This window comes from Gossypium hirsutum, chromosome A06 (genome assembly GCF_007990345.1).
Source record: "Gossypium hirsutum isolate 1008001.06 chromosome A06, Gossypium_hirsutum_v2.1, whole genome shotgun sequence".
NCBI lineage: Eukaryota > Viridiplantae > Streptophyta > Magnoliopsida > Malvales > Malvaceae > Gossypium > Gossypium hirsutum.
In genome coordinates this window covers 7,136,923-7,156,714 of record NC_053429.1, presented here as the reverse complement: position 1 = coordinate 7,156,714, position 19,792 = coordinate 7,136,923, and the positions used below count along the sequence as shown (strand labels likewise).

At 38.9% G+C, this 19,792-nt stretch overlaps 1 protein-coding gene and 2 long non-coding RNA genes across 3 annotated transcripts; 1 reads left to right on the top strand and 2 right to left on the bottom strand.

The window, feature by feature from the left end:
- Positions 1 to 462: 462 nt before the first annotated feature.
- On the bottom strand, positions 463 to 1,735 carry LOC107963525 (uncharacterized). The gene is made up of 2 exons (XR_001701960.2): positions 1,195 to 1,735; positions 463 to 894 (listed from the first exon to the last, which is right to left on the bottom strand). It is a non-coding gene; the product is annotated as an uncharacterized lncRNA (long non-coding RNA).
- A 440-nt stretch (positions 1,736 to 2,175) lies between these two features.
- LOC107962503 (uncharacterized) lies at positions 2,176 to 3,655 on the bottom strand. Its single transcript, XR_001701652.2, has 2 exons — positions 2,914 to 3,655; positions 2,176 to 2,566 (listed from the first exon to the last, which is right to left on the bottom strand). It is a non-coding gene; the product is annotated as an uncharacterized lncRNA (long non-coding RNA).
- Positions 3,656 to 12,330: 8,675 nt separating this feature from the next.
- On the top strand, positions 12,331 to 14,517 carry LOC107963237 (uncharacterized). Its single transcript, XM_016899803.2, has 4 exons — positions 12,331 to 12,473; positions 12,793 to 12,856; positions 13,457 to 13,576; positions 14,335 to 14,517. The coding sequence occupies exons 1-4, from the start codon at positions 12,331 to 12,333 to the stop codon at positions 14,515 to 14,517; spliced, it is 510 nt and encodes a 169-aa protein (XP_016755292.2).
- Positions 14,518 to 19,792: the final 5,275 nt, after the last annotated feature.

Genomic DNA, 19,792 nt, shown 5'->3' with positions numbered 1-19,792 from the left:
TTTCATTCTAATTTCATTTCATTTAAATTTTTTTTTCAATTTAAATTTATTTTTTTCTCAATTCATTTATATTATTTTTGTTTTTATTTTTTCCTTATTTCATTTAAATTTTCAATTTTTCAATGCAAATTTAATTTTTTTTGTCATTTTTTAAAATTATCTATCTTTCCATTTAATTTTTTTCTCATCTTATTTAAATTAAAAGTTTCTCCCATTTCATTTAAATTTATCTTTCTTTCAAATTTAATTTCATTTTTTTCTTATTTCATTTCAATTAAAATTTTTCCTCATTTCATTTAAATTTATCTTTCTTTCAATTTTCATTTAAATTTTGTACCGTTTCATTTCAATTTATTTTTTTCTCATTTCATTTAAATTATCATTTTTTCCATGTAATTTTCAATTTTTTCTCATACAATTTATCTAATTTTATTTCATTTACAATATTTTTACAAGAACAGAAAATCAAAACCAAAATAATAAATAAACAAAAAAAATCCAGATATTAAAACAGCCCATTAACAGTTCAGCCCATTAAACCCAAACCCAATACAAGCCCAAATAAAATAAACCTAGCACAAAAATTGCATCGGCCCAAATGGCCCAAAATATTTTAAACCGAAACCCTAGGGTTTTTGCCTCTTACGACGCAGCCAAGCCCCAGCCTCCAGCACCTTACGGCCTCCTGGCACCACAGCCACGCCCATGCCTCCGTACGCCAGCACATGGCCCCGGTACACGCGCCATGCACTCCGTACCCACGAAAGAAAACAAAAACAGCAGCAAGAGCAGCAGCCAATAGAAAGCTTTTGAATTTTTTTCTTTTGATTATTCGGCTATAAAGCCCTTTTGATTTTCGATTGTAAGGTTTCCCTTTTTTTACGGATACGCATACTGAATACATAGAAAAAAAAGCAATCAAAACTTTGAAAGGTGATTTCAAATCCTTTTTCTTTTTTCTTTTTTCTTTTTTCCCCTTTTCTTTCGATTTGCTTGCAATTTTTTAGCATGGAAAATGAAAAGAATACTTGAAACAACATTGATGAAAGCCTATATGTTTCAGAAATATGGGGATTCGGGGCGAGGGTTGTTTTCTTTGGTTTTTTGTTGTCGAATTTCACTTTTTTTTGGCAGAATAGCATAGGATCTTAAGTTTTTTTTTTTAAAAAAGGAGAGAAAAAGAAGTAAACTTACGGAACCTCCATGGGCGAGGCTTTCTTTGGCAAGATCTGGTCTCTGCTCGTACACTGTCGTCCATCAAATCGAATGATGGGTTCGGCAGCTATTAATTGAAACCCTAGCAGCATTCAAAGTTCATTTCAATTAAAGGGTTTGCTAGGTTTAAATAAAGGAATAAGTGAAAAGAAGTTTTAATGGCTGATTTAAAAACGGCGTTGTTTAGTGGAGGGGGTCCGCGCGTCGACTCGTTCCAGGACCCGGATCCGCGCCTCTATGCTTCAAATGGGAAATTTGTGCAGTTAATCCCTCACTTTTGCGCCGCATTTCAGCTGACCCCTATTGGCATTTTATGTGTTTTTTTTAATTTTCCCCAAAAGTCTGTGCGCTATTTCATTTTAGTCCGCACTTGTGTGCTGCGTTTTAGGGGCCTGGTATATTTCCAGATTTTGTCCCTGTACATTTGCGCGCATTGCACGTTGGTCCTTTTTTGAATATTTTATTTGTAAATTATCTCTTTAAGTATTTGTTGCAACATTTTTCCAAGAAGTCATTTCACATTTTTTTGTCCCTGTTTAATTATTTTTTTTTATATTTTTAGCTACTTGGATAATTGTGTTTTGTTTTAAAGTTATTATTATTTTTATCTCATAACATTTTAATACTTTCGTATAATATTACAAACGTTTCTTTGCACATTATTATACATATACAATTCATGACTAAAGTTAATTTTATTTCATATATATTATTAATCTTACATTATTTTATACCTACAATTTCTTTTAAATTTATTCTTGTATTTTATTATATAGTCCTACATAATATATCTTTTAAATTATTATTATATATGTATATATATTTATTGATACCTATATTTAATCTATACACATTACTAAATCCATGATTTTATACCTATAGTTTTCTTTGTACAATGAGTTTGAAGTCTTTTTTATATTATTTTAATATCTTTATATAATATTTCATTCAAATGTTTTATATCTACATGAACATATATTATTCATAGTAAAATTAGCTTGATCCTATATACATTGTAATGGGCCAAATTTGCCCGTCCCAAATAAACCAAAAAAAAAACATAAAATAAAAAATTATAACAGTCCCTTAAATACTTTAGTCCAATTACAAAAAACCAGTAGCCCCATAGCCCAAATACAAGGGCCCACTAACTGGAACAGACCCAAACAGCCCGAAACCCATGCTCAGCTTTGGCAAACCCTAGGGCAAAAGGGGTCCTCAAGCCGTAGCAACCTCAGCAGCCTCCAGGCACTGTACACTCCTCCTGGCGCCACGCATGCTCCTGTACACACGCCAGCACCACCCCGTACGCCCCGCACCAATTTGCCAGCGCATGTCCTCTGCTCCGTACCTGCGAACAAGACAAACGCAGCAACAAACAGAGACAAAAGAGAAAATATTATTTTTCTTTTATTTGTTTTTCTTTCGTTTCGGATATAAAGCCAGAAAATGTTCATTGTAATGGGGGGGGACGCGCATTTACGCAACAAAAATATACAAACAGATACTGTAAAGAGAGATTTTTTTTCGAACAAAAGCAATACGAATACGCACAAAAAAAAAGCAGAGGTGATTTCTTTTCTTCCTCGAGTCCTCTTAGTTTTCCATATATCATTGCGTTTCTGGTTTGGGGGTCATTCACCATTATCGTTTTGAAAATAAAGAGATGAACAAAGGAACGGTGAAAGAGGAGCTTACCTTGCGAAGCTAACCGTCGTCCCCCCTTTTACTTCGTCGAAATCAAAGTCTAAATGGGGGTTTCAAAGGCGAAAACCCCTTTTTTAGGGCTCGGATGCACAGACCGTCGCTCGTAGTGACGAATTAGTGCTAAAAGGAGGACTTGGAGGTCGATTGAGCAACGAGAGAGGGGAAGGGGCTAGGGTTCGGCTGAATGACTCAGTCTTCAGCCCTTTTAAAGGGTTAAAAGCGACGCCGTTTCAAGCCCATTACAATGGCTCAAAAACGACGTCGTAGGATGGAGCCCCGACCTGATCCGTTTAGCTGCCCCGACGACCCGCGCGTTTTCACGAAGAGGGTCTATTTACAGCATCGGTCCCTCCCTGTTGCACCATGTTTCGTTTGGCTCTCATTTATTTTTTTATTTTTATTAATTTAGCTATGTAATTTATACACGTTTGCAAATGGACCCGCGCTTGAATACAGCCTTTTGGGATCTGGTATATTGTCAGTTGTAGTCCCTAGCTGTTTCCGCGCATGGACTATTGGTCCCTCCACTGTTTTTGTTTATTTTCAATTTTACCTTGTGTGTTTTAGTTTAATTTTAATTAGGTCTTTTATTTTATAACTTTATAATTTCTTTTATTTACTTACTAGTATATTTTTAAGCAGCTATGACAAACTTTTTAGTGTTATAAATTTGTTTTTTTGTAAGATTATTATCATTCTTCATATATCTTGGATGTTTATTTCTTTAGTGTTATTAGGCATATATATGTTTTACAAAAAATCCTAATGCTTCATACATACAATGTTTTATTCTAATTATGTATTTTAGCATATACTTTGTCACGATAATACATTTTGTTTATACACACATGTTTTCCATAAAATTATCTTTCCATTTGCCTATATTAGTACATATATTCGGCATATATATATATTTCATTAAATCTACACATTATCGTTCTTTAGGAATTTACATGTGTTCTCTTTGAAATTTGTATATACATATACACATTAATACCCTTTGTTATTTTAATAGATTTTATTTTAAAACACCTTTCGCTTTATAATTTACCAAACATTTTCTATATATATATATGAAATAACGTTAAGAGCTTTTAATTATAAAATTATTATCGTTATCCATGTTTTTATTTCTTTATATTATATTGTTTTTGTGTTTTATATAGCCTATTATTTAAATATTTTGATATGAGGATAGGTATGTTTTTTTAAAAACCAATTTAAAATTATATATATGTACTAATTTTAATCTCATTCTTTTATAAGTTTATATGTACATTTTTTTTTTATAAATCTATTTTGGGCCTCATGTTTTTGTCATATATTTTTTTGTGTCATATATTTTTTTGTACTATCATATATTTTGTTAACTTTTAAATAAATTCATGTTTAAAACATGTTACATGTAATTTGATTCAAATTTTTATTCTATAATATTTGTTCCAAAAAAAATCATATAGCTATCTATAGCTTTCATGCAAATATGTCGACTTATGTATGGGCCCATTTATTCGTTATTATTTAAAAATCATTTTATAGTGCATTAGTTTCTAATTGCTATATTATTTTTCATATCTTGTATCGGTTAATCTATATCATATGTTGTTTATTATTGTGGCATACTATCGTATGTTTTGTTTCGCTTGAATGGTTGTCATATTATCATCTTTGTCATTGTATTATTATCCTCCATGCGCTATTGTAATCAGGTTGCGTTTTTTTAGGATTAGCTATACTTTTTTTTATTTCATTAATCGATTGTATCTCATATGCACGTTTACCCCATCCACCGATTTTATTTGATTTTCGAAATGTGGTTTTATAAAATCCAAATTTTATGATTAATTTCGTCCTATTTTAAATCGAATTAATAGGTCTTAAGCTAGCTCTATAATCATTCATCCAAAAATTCTTCAAAACGAAGACGAAATTTGATGTTCGGCAATTCGCGGAATCGTGCCTTAACGTGTTGGGTTGCAATTTTGCATTTGCTCAAGATAATCTAATTTCCCTTCGAAATTTTATTCATATCTTTTAAAATCCCTTAAACGAAGATGAGATTTGATGTTCGGCAATTCGTGGAATCGTGCCGTAACGTGTTGGGTTATAATTTCGCATTTGCTCAAAATAATTGAATTTTCCTTTGAAATTTTATTCATATCTTTTAAAATCCCTTAAACGAAGATGAGATTTGATGTTTGGTAATTCGCGGAATCGTGCTTTAACGTGTTGGGTTGCAATTTTGTATTTGCTCAAAATAATCGAATATCACTTTAAAATTTCGCTCGTGTCTTTTAAAATCCCTAAAACGAAGGCGATATGTGGTAGTTGGCATTTCGTGGGATCGCGCCCTAACGTGTTGAGTAGCAATTTCTCGATTGTTTAAAGTAATCAAATATCCCTTCAAAATTTCACTCGGCTCTTTTAAAAATCCTTTAAAATGAGGGCAATACTCGGTGTTTGATAATTCAGGAATCATGCCTTATCGTGCTGGGTTGTGATTTCTCGTTTGTTCAAAACAATCGAGTATTCCTTCAGGTCTCTATTCATAATTATTAAAAACCTTTCAAAACGAAGGTGATGTTCGATATTTGGCAACTTGAGAATCGAGCCCTATCGTGCTGGGTTGCGCTTTTTCATTTGCTCAAAACCATCAAGGATCCTTTCGGAATTTCACACTTATTTTTTAAGGTAAGGCAATGGACAATGTTTGGAAAATAGAGGAATCGTGCCCTACTGTGCTGGGTTTCGGTTTTTCGTTGGACCAAACAGTTGGGAATCCTTTTGTTAATTTCAAAATTTTAGACTTTCGGATGTTGAAACAAGAAGATTTTGGTAACCCACTCGGTTATTTAAACGTTATTGATAAGAACCACATTTCAAAAACATTTTTTAAGCTTTGACATAAGGACAATATTTAATCGATTTGGTACCAATTTTGGGCATAGTGAGGGTGCTAATCCTTCCTCATGCATAACCGACTCCAGAACCCATTTTCTCACATTTTCGTAAGACCAAAATCGTGTTTTAATAAATCAAAAAATGTTTTATTAAACTCACCTCATCTTTTAAGTGATCCGATCACACTAAAATAAAAAATCGGTGGCGACTCCATATTTCTCTTTTCCAAAAAGTCGATCCCCCTCGTATTTTCATCAAATTTAAAATATTAAAACTTTTTTTAATCGAAGGATGGTTTCGACAGCTTGGCGATTCCACTGGGGATTGAACTTGAGAGTCGAGCCATAAAAATCCATTATCTACTGTCCTTTTGTTAAAAGACCGAAAATTTATTTTAAAAACCATCTATCTTTCGATTGCATTTGATTGTATGATTGTTTTGGTGTGGGTCTTGTAGAATAGCACTGCATTTCATTGCATGGCCACTGTGGTCACACCTTCTAAGTGGGAGTAAGAAACTACGCTTTCGTGAGGTTTTCACCTCCGCATGGGCTAGTGGATTGCTTCCGGGGTACATCTGTACCTATGATTTCGTGATATTTTCATCTCCGCATGGTCATAGGGAAATGTATCCCCCCGAACCAAACTCGATCTATATGAGCCTATAATGGGTGAGGATTAAGGAATCTGCTGGTTCGGGTACCCCTTTTCCTAGAACTAAACCACATATAGTGAACTTTAGGAGCTATCCTTGGGTGGAGCCGCGTCGAGCCTTAGTACTTACCCGTATATACGTTATAATCACCATTTATGTGCTTGCATTCTATCACTATTATTTGATACTAACCTATGTTTTGTTTTGATTGTCTTTTTTGTATGACATTGCATAGTAAAGGAGGCGTTAATCTATATTCAATTACTAAGCTAGAAAATTTGACATGGAGAATGAATTTCTTAGTAAAGTCGAGGATAATGCGACCGTTCGTGCTTGGTCAGAAAGGCTACAATCTGAGAGAGGGGATGGCTTGGCAAAAGGGTATGTGTCGGAGCTGCAGGATTTCACTCACGTCAATGTAGTACAGAATGAGCTGCAAGAGTTGAGAGACATTTGGGTTCGTTGGGATGAAAGGATCAAGCAGTTGTTTTACCAAAGCTATGGTGACATATCCTACTTGCTAGATATTAGAGTGGATAAGCATTTGTTCCGAGCCTTGGTGCAGTTTTGGAATTCTGCGTACAAGTGTTTCACTTTTGGAGAAGTGGATTTGGTACCTACCATGGAGGAATACACTACGCTGCTTAGATGTCCAAAGATTCAGGTCCGGAAGACTTATGCCTGGGTTTTTAGTAATCAGGCTTTCATGAAGAAACTGATGAGCATTTCTGGGATGAGCGAGCCTTGGGTCACTACTCGGATTCAGCAAAAAGGAGATAGCAAATGTGTCACTTGGGAGAATTTGCGAGATTTGATCTTGACTCATCCAGACGAAAGAAAGAGGGTCGATATATTTGCCTTAAGCATCTACGGATTAGTGATCTTTCCTAAGGCTTTGAGGCACGTGGACGAGGCGGTCATTGACTTGTTTGACCGTCTTGAAAAGGGAATCACACCAGTACCGACAATATTGGCAGAAATGTTCAAATCTTTGAGCTCATGTCGGAAGACAGGCGATGGGTGATTTATTGGATGTGCTCAACTATTGATGGTATGGTTTCATGGGCACTTTTGGAAGGTGGATAAGGTTTCATATCGAGTCTTTTCTGAAGGTTATTCCCCTTTGAAAGAAGAGGCAGCTATACAGAGGAGAGAGGATATCTCGGAGGAGAAGTGGATGGATATTTTTCAGAACCTCAAGGAGGAGGATATCGAGTGGAGAGCTTATTGGATGGTTCCTAATGAGATCATGAACCGATGTGGTAGCTTTGATTGGGTGCCGTTGTTAGGAATTTGTGGAGCTACCGCATATACTCCGTTGATAGCCTTGAGGTAATATAAGTCGAGGCAGTTTATACCCACGGCCCACGGATTTACTCAGAGTGAATTCTCGTTTAAAGGTGCACATTACAAGAAGAGAGTTCAGGAATTATCAGATGCTTGGAAGTAGACTTGTTGGATGAAGAGGTTAGCCGTCGGTTCTATGGTAACACCCGAGTACAGCGAGTGGTTTAAGAAAAGGATTAATGATAATATTCCTAGGCCAAGCTTGGAGAATGCTCGACCTATCGGGGAACAATTACAACTCGCCCCATCAGAATTAGAGATTATAAGGCAAGATTTCGAGAAGAAGAGTTTGGAGCTTGGGAAGAAGATCGAACAATTGGAGGAAGAGAAGATGCACCTAAGGTTAGAAGCTGATGTCCAGAGGTCAGAGGCTGAAAAGTGGAGAAAAGGAAAAATTAAGGCCGAAGAAGATCTAGACAGTTTGAAAACGGACTACAAGAAGTTACGCCTATCTATGAGGACTTCGGGCTTAGGTAAGACTTCCGAACAATGGCGCATGAAATTTGGGAAGAAAAGGCCAATACCGACCGGTGGGAAAGGAAATTCCGAGAAGCTCAAGCACGAAACGAAGATTTCGAGAAAAGTCTGTCAGAAAGCAGAAATAAGCGAGGGCAATTAAGGGCTAGAGTGGCAGAACTTGAGAAGTCCCTACATCAGTACCGAAACCACAACACTGCGACAGAATTGAGGGCAAGTTTGAGCAAAATACAAGAAATAAAAGGAAGAATAGAAAACTTAGAGGCGTCACTGCAAAATTGTGAGATGCGGATCCAGTTTTTCGAGGCAAACGAGGATCGTTGGAAGGAGCAGCTTCACCATGCGCAAGACCAAGTCAGAAACAGAGATTACCTTATGGAGGAAGCTATAACCCAGATCCGGGAAGTAGCAGACTACTTGCAAACTTTAGCAGTTTAGGCAGACAAACTAAGCGTAAAATATGAGTTGGAGTCAGAGCGCGGGCAGGAGCTGGCCTCATTGCTTAGAAAAATTAGGACTTTGAGTATTAGAGCGAAATTTTATTTGTAACTTGACTTTATGTAAAATATTTTATTTTCAAGTAAAATTTTCTAAGGGCAATTGAATCAAAATTAATGCCTCATTTACATTCATGCATTTGCATTACATCATATCATTACGTATTAAAGGCCATAAGAGTCTTCTAATTAATTAACTTATTTCAGTAACCTGGAAACCAACGAAAACCAACCAACCACACACCCTTACGGTACAAGGAAAAAATCAATGGATAAGAGACTCGAGAAATTGGAGCAGATGCAAAAAGACAGGCAAGAACAAATGCAGTCTCAGATGCAAGAGTAGCTAGCCAAGATTCAGCGAGAGATGAAAGAGCAAATGATGGAATCCCAAAGAGAAATAATGTCCCAGCTATCCAAATTGCTGTTGGGAGGAACCGATAAGGGAAAGGGCCCTATGGACAAAGTTGAAGAAACTAATGAGGATCATCAATACCCCCTGGCTTCACGCCGACACATCTACCGATGAAGCCTGAGATTAACCTACCGAACCATCTGTCACGATCATACCCCAGCAGGTTCAAGCTGGAGCTTCAATACCGACGAATTTCCAAACTAGCTCAGGCTCTAACTTCATCAACAACCCGAACTATTCGCCCGTTCCTGACTTGGATGAAATCGCTGAAGAAGAAAAGGCGAGGATGGATTCGCAAAAACAATTAGAAGAACGTTGTAGATGGCTCGAGGAGAAATTTAAAGCCATGGAAAGCACGGATCATCATTAAGGGATTGATGCTAAAGACCTGAGTCTAGTCCCAGATTTAGTCCTTCCCCCTAAGTTCAAAATGCCCGAATTCGAGAAATACAATGGAACGAGCTACCCTGAAGCCCACATCACTATATTCTGCAGGCGAATGATGGGATATGTTAACAACGACTAGCTATTAATCCATTGCTTTCAAGATAGTCTGGTTGGGGCGGCGTCCAAGTGGTATAACCAATTAAGCCGAGCTAAAATTAACTCATGGAATGACCTGGCTCAGGCCTTTATGAAGCAATACAGTCATGTGACGGACATGACCCCCGACAAAATCACTCTCTAGAATATGGAGAAAAAGTCAAATGAAAGCTTCAGACAGTATGCACAAAGGTGGAGAGAAGTGGCCATACAAGTTCAGCCTCCACTTCTAGAAAAAGAGACGACAATGCTCTTTATTAATACCTTGAAAGCCTCTTTTATCACGCATATGTTAGGAAGCGCCACCAAGAGCTTCTCCGACATAGTGATGATGGGAGAAATGATCGAAAATGCTGTAAGGAGCGGCAAGATAAAATTGAGAAAGAGTGCTAGGAAGTCAGCCCCGAGGAAAAAAAAACAATGAAGTGAACAACACGAGCACATTCAACAAGGGGCAGCCCAAGTCAATTACCGTAAATCAACCCAAAACGGTGACTACCAATCAACAAAGCTCTGTAAGACAAGAATCCAATGCGAGGAAGAACACAGAAAGGCCACAATACACCCATGACGTATAGGGAGTTGTACCAGAACCTGTTCAACGCTCATGTGGTATCCCCTTTCTACCTGGAGCCACTGCAGGCCCGTATCCCAAATGGTATGACACAAATGCCCAATGTGAATACCACGCAGAAATTACCGGGCACTCAATCGAAAATTGTACTGCATTCAAGAAAGTGGTTGAAAGACTCATTAAGGTGGGAATCGTGAGATTTGATGACCCAGCCACGCCCAATGTAGTAGGAAACCCACTTCCTAATCATACCGACCAAGGAGTGAATGGGATAAGTGAAGGCTTGAACAAGAAGACCAAGTATGAGGTGGTAGAAGTCAGGACCCCGTTGAGGCGGGTATGGAAGGAGATGGCCAAGAGATGATTGATAGCATTGGATCCAAGGGAAGAAACCGAAGAAGAGAGAAACTACTGTGAGTTTCATGACGATGTGGGGCATGAAATCCAAGAATGTGTAGAATTCAGGGCCCTCGTGCAGAACATGATAAATAACAAAGAAATGGAATTCTATGAAGAAGCTAAAAGCCTGATAAAGGGAAATGTATGCGCATCCGAGGGAGAATCGAAGGCGCAGAATCAAGTACCTAATTATCCCGTGGTGATCATTTTGAGACCCAAAAATAATGAAGCTGGAGTATAAATGCCACCGAGGGTCATAATCCAAAGACCTGCAGTCTTCCCTTACAAAGACAGCAAAAAGGTCCCATGGAATTATGATTACAGTGTGACGATGCCGGAAAAAGAGAGCCCGGTTGGGGCTTCAAGAGGGGATCAAGACAGAGGCTCCTATACACGTAGTGGGAGGCGTTACGATATGGTGAATGAGGAGGAACAGCCCACAAAAGAAAAAGCCCAGGTGGTCGAGGAAATGAAGGGAAAAGCAACCAAACTTGTTAATGAGCCAGTTAACAAAGAGGAGGCCAAGGAGTTTTTAAAATTCCTAAAGCATAGCGAATACAGTGTGGTGGAACAGCTACGTAAACAACCAGCCCGCATTTCAGTGCTGGCATTGCTTCTAAGCTCGGAAGTTCATCGTAGCGCACTAATGAAAGTCTTAAACGAGACATATGTTGCCAATGATATCTCTGTTAACAAGTTGGACCGGTTGGTGAGCAACATAAGTGCCGACAATTATATCTTCTTTAATGATGACGAGATACCACCCGGGGGCATAGGGTCGATTAAAGCTCTGTATATCACCACACGATGTAAAGGGTATACGCTGCCAGGCGTATTGATCGACAATGGACCGGCATTGAACGTCTTGCCATTGACCATGCTGAACAGATTACCTATAGACAGCTCTCACATGAAGGAGTGCCAGAACATCGTGAAGGCATTCGATGGTACGGAGAGAAAGGTGATGGGCAGAATCGAGGTACCTCTTCAAATTGGGCCAAACACATATGAGATGGATTTTCTCGTGATGGATATCAAGCCCTCAAACAATTGCTTGTTGGGGAGGCCCTAGATACATTCAGCTGGGGCAGTGCCTTCCTCGTTGCATCAAAAATTGAAGCTGGTGTTGGAGGGGAGGTTGATAACGATTAAGGCTGAAGAAGATATTATTGCAACTGTGAGCAATAATGCACCCTATTTGGAGAAAGATGACGAAGCAATCGAATGCTCATTTCGATCATTGGAATTTGTTAACGCGACGTTCATCGTCGAGGAAAGCAAAATTCTGGTGCCGAAATTGTCCAAAACCACGAGGATGAGCCTCCAGTTGACGATTGGAAAAAGGGCCCTACCCGGAAAGGGACTTGGGAGACATCTACAAGGAAGGATCGAAACGCCAATGCTGAAAGAAAAGAGAGACTGCTTCGGCTTAGGATTTAAGCCGAATGCGAAACAAAGAAGAAGGGAGCTAGAAAAGAAGTAAGAAAGAAGGAGAGCTCGATTAACGGGGGAGGAAATCAAGTGGGAACCAATGATATTCCCCCATATATCGAAAACATTTGTGTTTGGGGGAATCATTCATCCCGAGAGAGACACGCCAATGACGGGAGCTATAGAAGAAAGGCTGAAAAGCTTGGACATCAACGTCATGTACGAAGAGGAGACTGGAAGAGAAAGTTTATTAGACATTGGCCCCTACACACTTGGAAGTGTTCTGGACAACTGGACTGTGGAAGAGATCCTGTAGTTTTTAGAACGAATTCAGAGTAATGTCCAAAACACACTTATTGCTCTAGGCCTAGGAGTGATAAGGATCTTTTGTGAAATAGGCCGATGTTTAAAAACGTTGTTTCAATAAAATACACGGTTATTATCATTTTTGAGCAAATGTTATCTCGTCCTTTCAATTCCATTCGTAACCATACAAATGATTACTTTCGAATTCTTTTATTCTTGAAACATTCTTCTAAATATTCTTTCATTTGTCATTCATAATCATATCACACAAATAAATGTTTCGAATTCTTTTGATTCTTTGTATCTGTCTTCGTCCTCATAACAGGTCCCCAGATATTAATGATATGAGTGACACTGCTAGCGTCTCAGAATTTCCTTTCGAGCAAGATGTGTGTATGGATGATTCCCAGGATTTTGAAGATGACCAAGGCTGTAACCTATCTCCTGATTTGTTGAGGATGGTAGAATAAGACGAGAAGCAAATCCTACCTCACCAAGAATCAATCAAAATTGTGAGCTTAGAAGAAGGACAAGAGGTGAAGATCGGAACATGTATCACTGCGGAAATGAAGCGAGACCTCATTGAATTACTTCAAGAATTCAAAGATGTCTTCGCATGGTCATACCAAGATATGCCCGGGTTGGACACTGACATCGTGGTGCATCGACTTCCTATAAAAGAAGAGTGTAAGCCAGTTCAGCAAAAACTCCAAAGAATGAGGCCCGATGTCTTGCTAAAAATAAAGGAAAAGGTTCGAAAGCAGTTTGACGCTGGATTTTTAAAGGTGGTAAAATACTCAGATTGGGTAGCCAACATCGTCCCTGTCCCTAAGAAAGATGGAAAAGTGCGAATGTGTGTGGACTACAGAGATTTGAATAATGCCAGCCCAAAAGACAATTTCCCACTACCTCATATTGACACCCTAGTGGACAACACGGTGAGACATTCGCTGTTTTCATTCATGGACGGTTTTTCGGGATACAACCAGATCAAGATGTATCTTGAAGATATGGAGAAAACCACGTTTGTAACCATATGGGGCACGTTCTGTTACAAGGTGATGCCGTTTGGACTGAAGAATGCGGGGGAAACTTATCAAAGAGCCATGGTAACCCTTTTTCACGACATGATGCATAAAAAAATTGAGGTTTATATCGATGACATGATCGCAAAGTCTCAAACAGAGAAGTAGCACATACAAGTCTTGAGGAAATTGTTCTTGAGGTTGAGGAAGTTCCAGCTAAAACTCAACCCAGCCAAATGTACCTTCGGAGCTAAGTCTGGAAAGTTACTCGGATTCGTGGTTAGTGAGAAAGGGATTGAGATCGATCTAGACAAAGTTAAAGCCATACAAGAGTTATCCCCGCCGCGCACTCAAAAAGAAGTTTCAGGCTTTCTAGGAAGATTAAATTACATTGCTCGGTTCATTTCACAACTGACCGAGAAATGTGACCCTGTTTTTCGCCTCCTCAAGAAACATAACCCAGGCGAATGGGATGAAGAATGCCAAAGGGCTTTCGACAAGGTAAAACAGTACTTATCCAACGCCCTGGTGCTGATGCCATCTAACCCCGATAAGCTGTTGATACTGTATTTGGCGGTATTCGAAAACTCCATGGGATGCGTATTGGGTCAGCACGATAGTCAGGAAGGAAAGAGAAGGCCATTTACTATCTTAGTAAAAAGTTCACAGAATGTGAGACAAGGTACCCGCCGATAGAGAAGTTGTGTTGTGCCCTAATTTGGACAACCCGAAGGCTGAGGCAGTATATGTTGTATCACACCACTTGGCTCATCTCAAAATTGGACCCCTTAAAGTACATGATGGAGTCAACAGCTTTGAATGGAAAGATGGCCCGATGGCAGATTCTGCTCTCCGAATTCGACATAGTTTATGTGAATCAGAAGGCAGTAAAAGGGAGTGCAATAGCAGATTTTTTGGCTAGTAGAGCTTTGGAAGACTACGAGTCTTTGAACTTTGACTTCCCGAATGAAGACCTAATGTGTGTTGCTACCACTGAAGAATGTGCTCTGGAAGAACTTCCTTAGAAACTAAACTTTGATGGGGCATCAAATGCCGTGAGCAATAGAATCGGGGCCGTCTTAGTATCCCCAAACAGAGATTATTATCCATTCACTAGTAAATTGGATTTTGATTGTACGAATAACATGGCGGAATATGAAGCGTGCATCATGGGTATCCGCGCAGCCATAGAACGTAAGATTAAAGTGCTAGAGGTGTGTGGGGATTCTGCGCTAGTGATTTATCAACTCAAAGGAGAATGGAAGACCAAAGACCCCAAATTGATCGATTATCGAAAACTGGTCCTTGAATTGGATAAAGAGTTTGATAACATCACCTTCCACTACCTTCCACGAGACGAAAATCAGATGGCTGATGCTTTGGCTACCTTAGCCTCCATGATCAAGGTGAACAGACAAGAAGACGTCAAACCCATCCAGATGAGTATTTATGAAGTTCCGGCCCACTGTTACAATATTGAAGAAGACGAAGAGAAAGATGATCACCCTTGGTATCACGATATATTGCAATACGTGAAGAATCGTGAATACCCGGACCAGGCAAGCGAGAATGACAAAAGAATGCTAAGAAGATTGGCCATCGACTATGTCCTAGATGGGGATATCCTATACAAAAGAAGAAAGGATCAAGTGCTACTAAGATGTGTAGACGCTGTAGAGGCTAAGAAAATCTTGGAAGAAGTCTATGAAGGTGTCTATGGGACACACGCTAATGGCTTTACAATAGCCAGGAGAATTATGAGATTCGGGTACTATTGGTCCACCATGGAAGGAGACTGTGTCAACTACGCTAAGAGATGCCATAAGTGCCAAATCTACGGAGACAAAATTCATGTGCCTCCTTCACCGCTGCATGTCATGGTTTCTCCATGGCCATTCTCTATGTGGGGCATGGATGTGATTGGACCAATATCGCCGAAAGCTTTCAATGGGCATCGGTTCATCTTTGTGGTTATCGACTATTTCACCAAATGGGTAGAAGCTGCTTCGTATGCTAGTGTGACAAAATCGGTAGTGAGCAAGTTTTTGAAAAAGGAGATCATATGTCGATATGGAATGTCGGAGAGGATCATATCTGACAATGCATTAAACTTGAACAACAGTACGATAGCGGAAGTCTGCAGTCAATTCAAGATCAGACATCACAACTCGTCACCATATCGCCTGAAGATGAATGGGGCAGTGGAAGCGGCCAATAAAAACATTAAGAAGATTGTGGGAAAGATGACCGAAACCTACATAGACTGGCATGAGAAGCTACCATTTGCCCTCTTTGCGTATCGAACATCAGTCAAAACCTCAACTGGGACAACCCCTTTTTCTTTGGTCTACGGAATGGAGGCAGTGTTGCCGATCGAAGTCGAGATCCCGTCCCTTCGAGTGTTGTCGGAGTTAAAATTGGAAGAAGCCGAGTGGATCCAATCTTGATATGATCAATTGAACCTAATTGAGGAAAAAAGGCTAAAAGCTATTCGTCATGGTCAGATGTACCAAAAACGAATGATGCGGGCTTACGTGGTGAAGAAAACTTTCTCTGGAGGAGCATTGATCCTAACCGAGATGGACGGTAGAAACTTGCCCAATCCTGTAAACTTGGATTTAGTCAAGAAGTATTTTACCTGAAAGAAGAGGGGCCAGAGTGAAAACCCGCAAAGGCCGCTCTGAGATTTTCAAAAAAAAAAAAAACCGGAGAGGCCAAGGTTAAAACCCGCAAAGGGCACTTTGGAACCAAAGGGGCTTTTGAGTTGAAAACCCGAAAATGGGCAGCTCAAATTTTGAATATGGGGCATATGGTAGTATTGTCCTTCCAAAATCAACAAGACAGAAGAACAATACACCTTGGAGCATCAACAAAATATGCAGAATCTCCTGAATACACATTTGGTTCGAATGAGCCTTTGAGAAATTAGAATAGTGAAACTCATACTGCGATATCTGGGGCACTTTTTTCTCATTTTTTGCACCTTATCAGATTCATATTCCTATGTATTCATATAAAAATTTTGTTTAATAAAATGACATTTGTCCATTATGATAATTTCTTTCGAGCATTTTTGTTGAAATCAAAATTTTTGGACATGTAATATTCACACAAAAGACGTTATGCATATTACTCTGGAAAGTCTCTAAATAGTACAATGACCTGAAACAGGGCCACTAGTCAGGACTAACCAGGTTCAAAGTTGGAAAATATTGGAAAAAGAGAAATCCAAATTAGGACTATTTCTTCAAATTTCCTGTCAGAGATAACGGCTAAGTAAGAAGACGCGATAGCACATCAAAGACAGAACCCGAATGAATCATGAGCAATAATACCTTAAGCGTTTAAAGAGGGATTATTCTCATAGCACTTCTACATTCATAATCATTCATTTAGTTAGGAGTACTTGATTCATTTCGATCATAGCATTCTAATTATCTGACATAAACGCCACATCTAGTTAGGGACATTTGATTCATCTCGATCATAGCATCTTAATTGCTTGATACAGGAAACCAATTCTACAAATCATGTCTTTGGAAGACAGTGTAGTGACATTGGCGAATCCTAAAGATGCTGCTTCCCTGAAGTTGCAGTGAAGCAGATCGAAGACGACAAATCTTGACTTCCTGAAGTTGCAGCGAAGCAGATTTAAGTCACTAACCTAGCTCCTTAAAGTTGTAGTGGAGTAGGTTAAAATTTTAGATCTCGTTTCCCTGAAGTTGCAGTGGAACAGATCGAAGACAATGAATCTTGACTTCCTGAAGTTGCAGCGAAGCAGATTTAAGTCACTAACCTAGCTCCTTAAAGTTGCAGTGGAGTAGGTTAAAATTTTAGATCTCGTTTCCCTGAAGTTGCAGTGGAACAGATCAAAGACAACGAATCTTGACTTCCTGAAGTTGCAGCGAAGCAGATTTAAGTTACTAACCTAGCTCCCTAAAGTTGTAGTGGAGTAGGTTGAAATTTTAGATCTCGTTTCCCTGAAGTTGCAGTGGAGCAGATCGAAGACGACGAATCTTAACTTCTTGAAGTTGCAGTGAAGCAGATTTAAGTCACTAACCTAGCTCCCTAAAGTTGTAGTGGAGTAGGCTGAGAAATATAGATTTTGTTTCCCTGGGATTGCAGTGGAACAGATCAAAGACGGTGAATCTAGGCTTCCTGATGTTGCAGTGAAGTAGATTTAGACTATTGCCCTAGCTCCCTAAAGTTGTAGTGGAGTAGGCTGACGATTGCAGATCTCGTCTCCAGTGGAGCAGATCGGAGAAAACGAGCCTTAAACCCCCTAAGTAGTAGGGCAACAGGCTGAAGATTGCAAGATTTCGTCTCCTTGAAGTTGCAGTGGAGCAAAATCAAAGTCACAATCCTTATCTCTCTGAAGTTGCAGTAGAGCAGGATAGAAACACACGAACCATGTCTCCCTGAAGTTGCAGCGGAGCATATTGAGGCTACTTGAAGAAAAAAAGCACCAAGAAGTCGAAGCTCAGTGGGCCCTGGCAAAATTGGCCCATTTATAGTCTTTGCTCTATTATCGTTCCACGACAATGAGCAAAGAGGGGCAGCTGTAATGGGCCAAATTTGTCCGGCCCAAATAAACCAAAAAAAAAAACATAAATTAAACAAAATTATAACAGTCCCTTAAATACTTTAGTCCAATTACAAAAAACCAGTAGCCCCATAGCCCAAATATAAGGGCCTACTAACTGGAACAGACCCAAACAGCCCGAAACCCATGCTCAGCTTTGGCAAACCCTAGGGCAAAAGGGGTCCTCGAGTCGCAGCAACCTCAGCAGCCTCCAGGCACCGTACACTCCTCTTGGCGCCACGCATGCTCCCGTACACACGCCAGCACCACCCCGTACGCCCCGCACCAATTTGCCAGCGCATGTCCTCTGCTCCGTACTTGCGAACAAGACAAACACAGCAATAAATAGAGACAAAAGAGAAAATATTATTTTTCTTTTATTTGTTTTTCTTTCGTTTCAGATATAAAGCCAGAAAATGTTCATTGTAATGGAGGGGACGCACATTTACGCAACAAAAATATACAAACAGATACTGTAAAGAGAGCTTTTTTTACGAACACAAGCAATACGAATACGCACAAAAAAAAGCAGAGGTGATTTCTTTTCTTCCTCGAATCCTCTTAGTTTTCCATATATCATTGTGTTTCTGGTTTGAGGGTCATTCACCATTATCGTTTTGAAAATAAAGAGATGAACAAAGGAACGGTGAAAGAGGAGCTTACCTTGCGAAGCTAACCGTCGTCCCCCCTTTTACTTCGTCGAAATCGAAGTCTGAATAGGGGTTTCAAAGGCGAAAACCCCTCTTTTAGGGCTCGGATGCGCAGACCGTCGCTCGTAGTGACGAATTAGTGCTAAAATGAGCACTTGGAGGTCGATTAAGCAACGAGAGAGGGGAAGAGGCTAGGGTTCAGCCGAATGACTCAGTCTTCAGCCCTTTTAAAGGGTTAAAAGCGATGCCGTTTCAAGCCCATTACAATGGCTCAAAAACGACGTCGTCGGATGGAGCCCCGACCCGATCCGTTTAGATGCCCCGACGACCTGCGCGTTTTCGCGAAGAGGGTCTATTTACAGCATCGGTCCCTCCCTGTTACACCATGTTTCGTTTGGCTCTCATTTATTTTTTTATTTTTATTAATTTAGCTATGTAATTTATACACGTTTACAAATGGACCCGGGCTTGAATATAGCCTTTTGGGATCTGGTATATTGTCAGTTTTAGTCCCTAGCTGTTTCCGCGCATGGACTATTGGTCCCTCCACCGTTTTTGTTTATTTTCAATTTTACCTTGTGTGTTTTAGTTTAATTTTAATTAGGTCTTTTATTTTATAACTTTATAATTTCTTTTATTTACTTACTAGTATATTTTTAAGCAGCTATGACAAACTTTTTAGTGTTATAAATTTGTTTTTTTGTAAGATTATTATCATACTTCGTATATCTTGAATGTTTATTTCTTTAGTGTTATTAGGCATATATATGTTTTACGAAAAATCCTAATGCTTCATACATACAATGTTTTATTCTAATTATGTATTTTAGCATATACTTTGTCACGATAATACATTTTGTTTATACACACATGTTTTCCATAAAATTATCTTTCCATTTGCCTATATTAGTACATATATTCGGCATATATATATATTTCATTAAATCTACACATTATCGTTCTTTAGGAACTTACATGTGTTCTCTTTGAAATTTGTATATACATATACACATTAATACCCTTTGTTATTTTAATAGATTTTATTTTAAAACACCTTTCGCTTTGTAA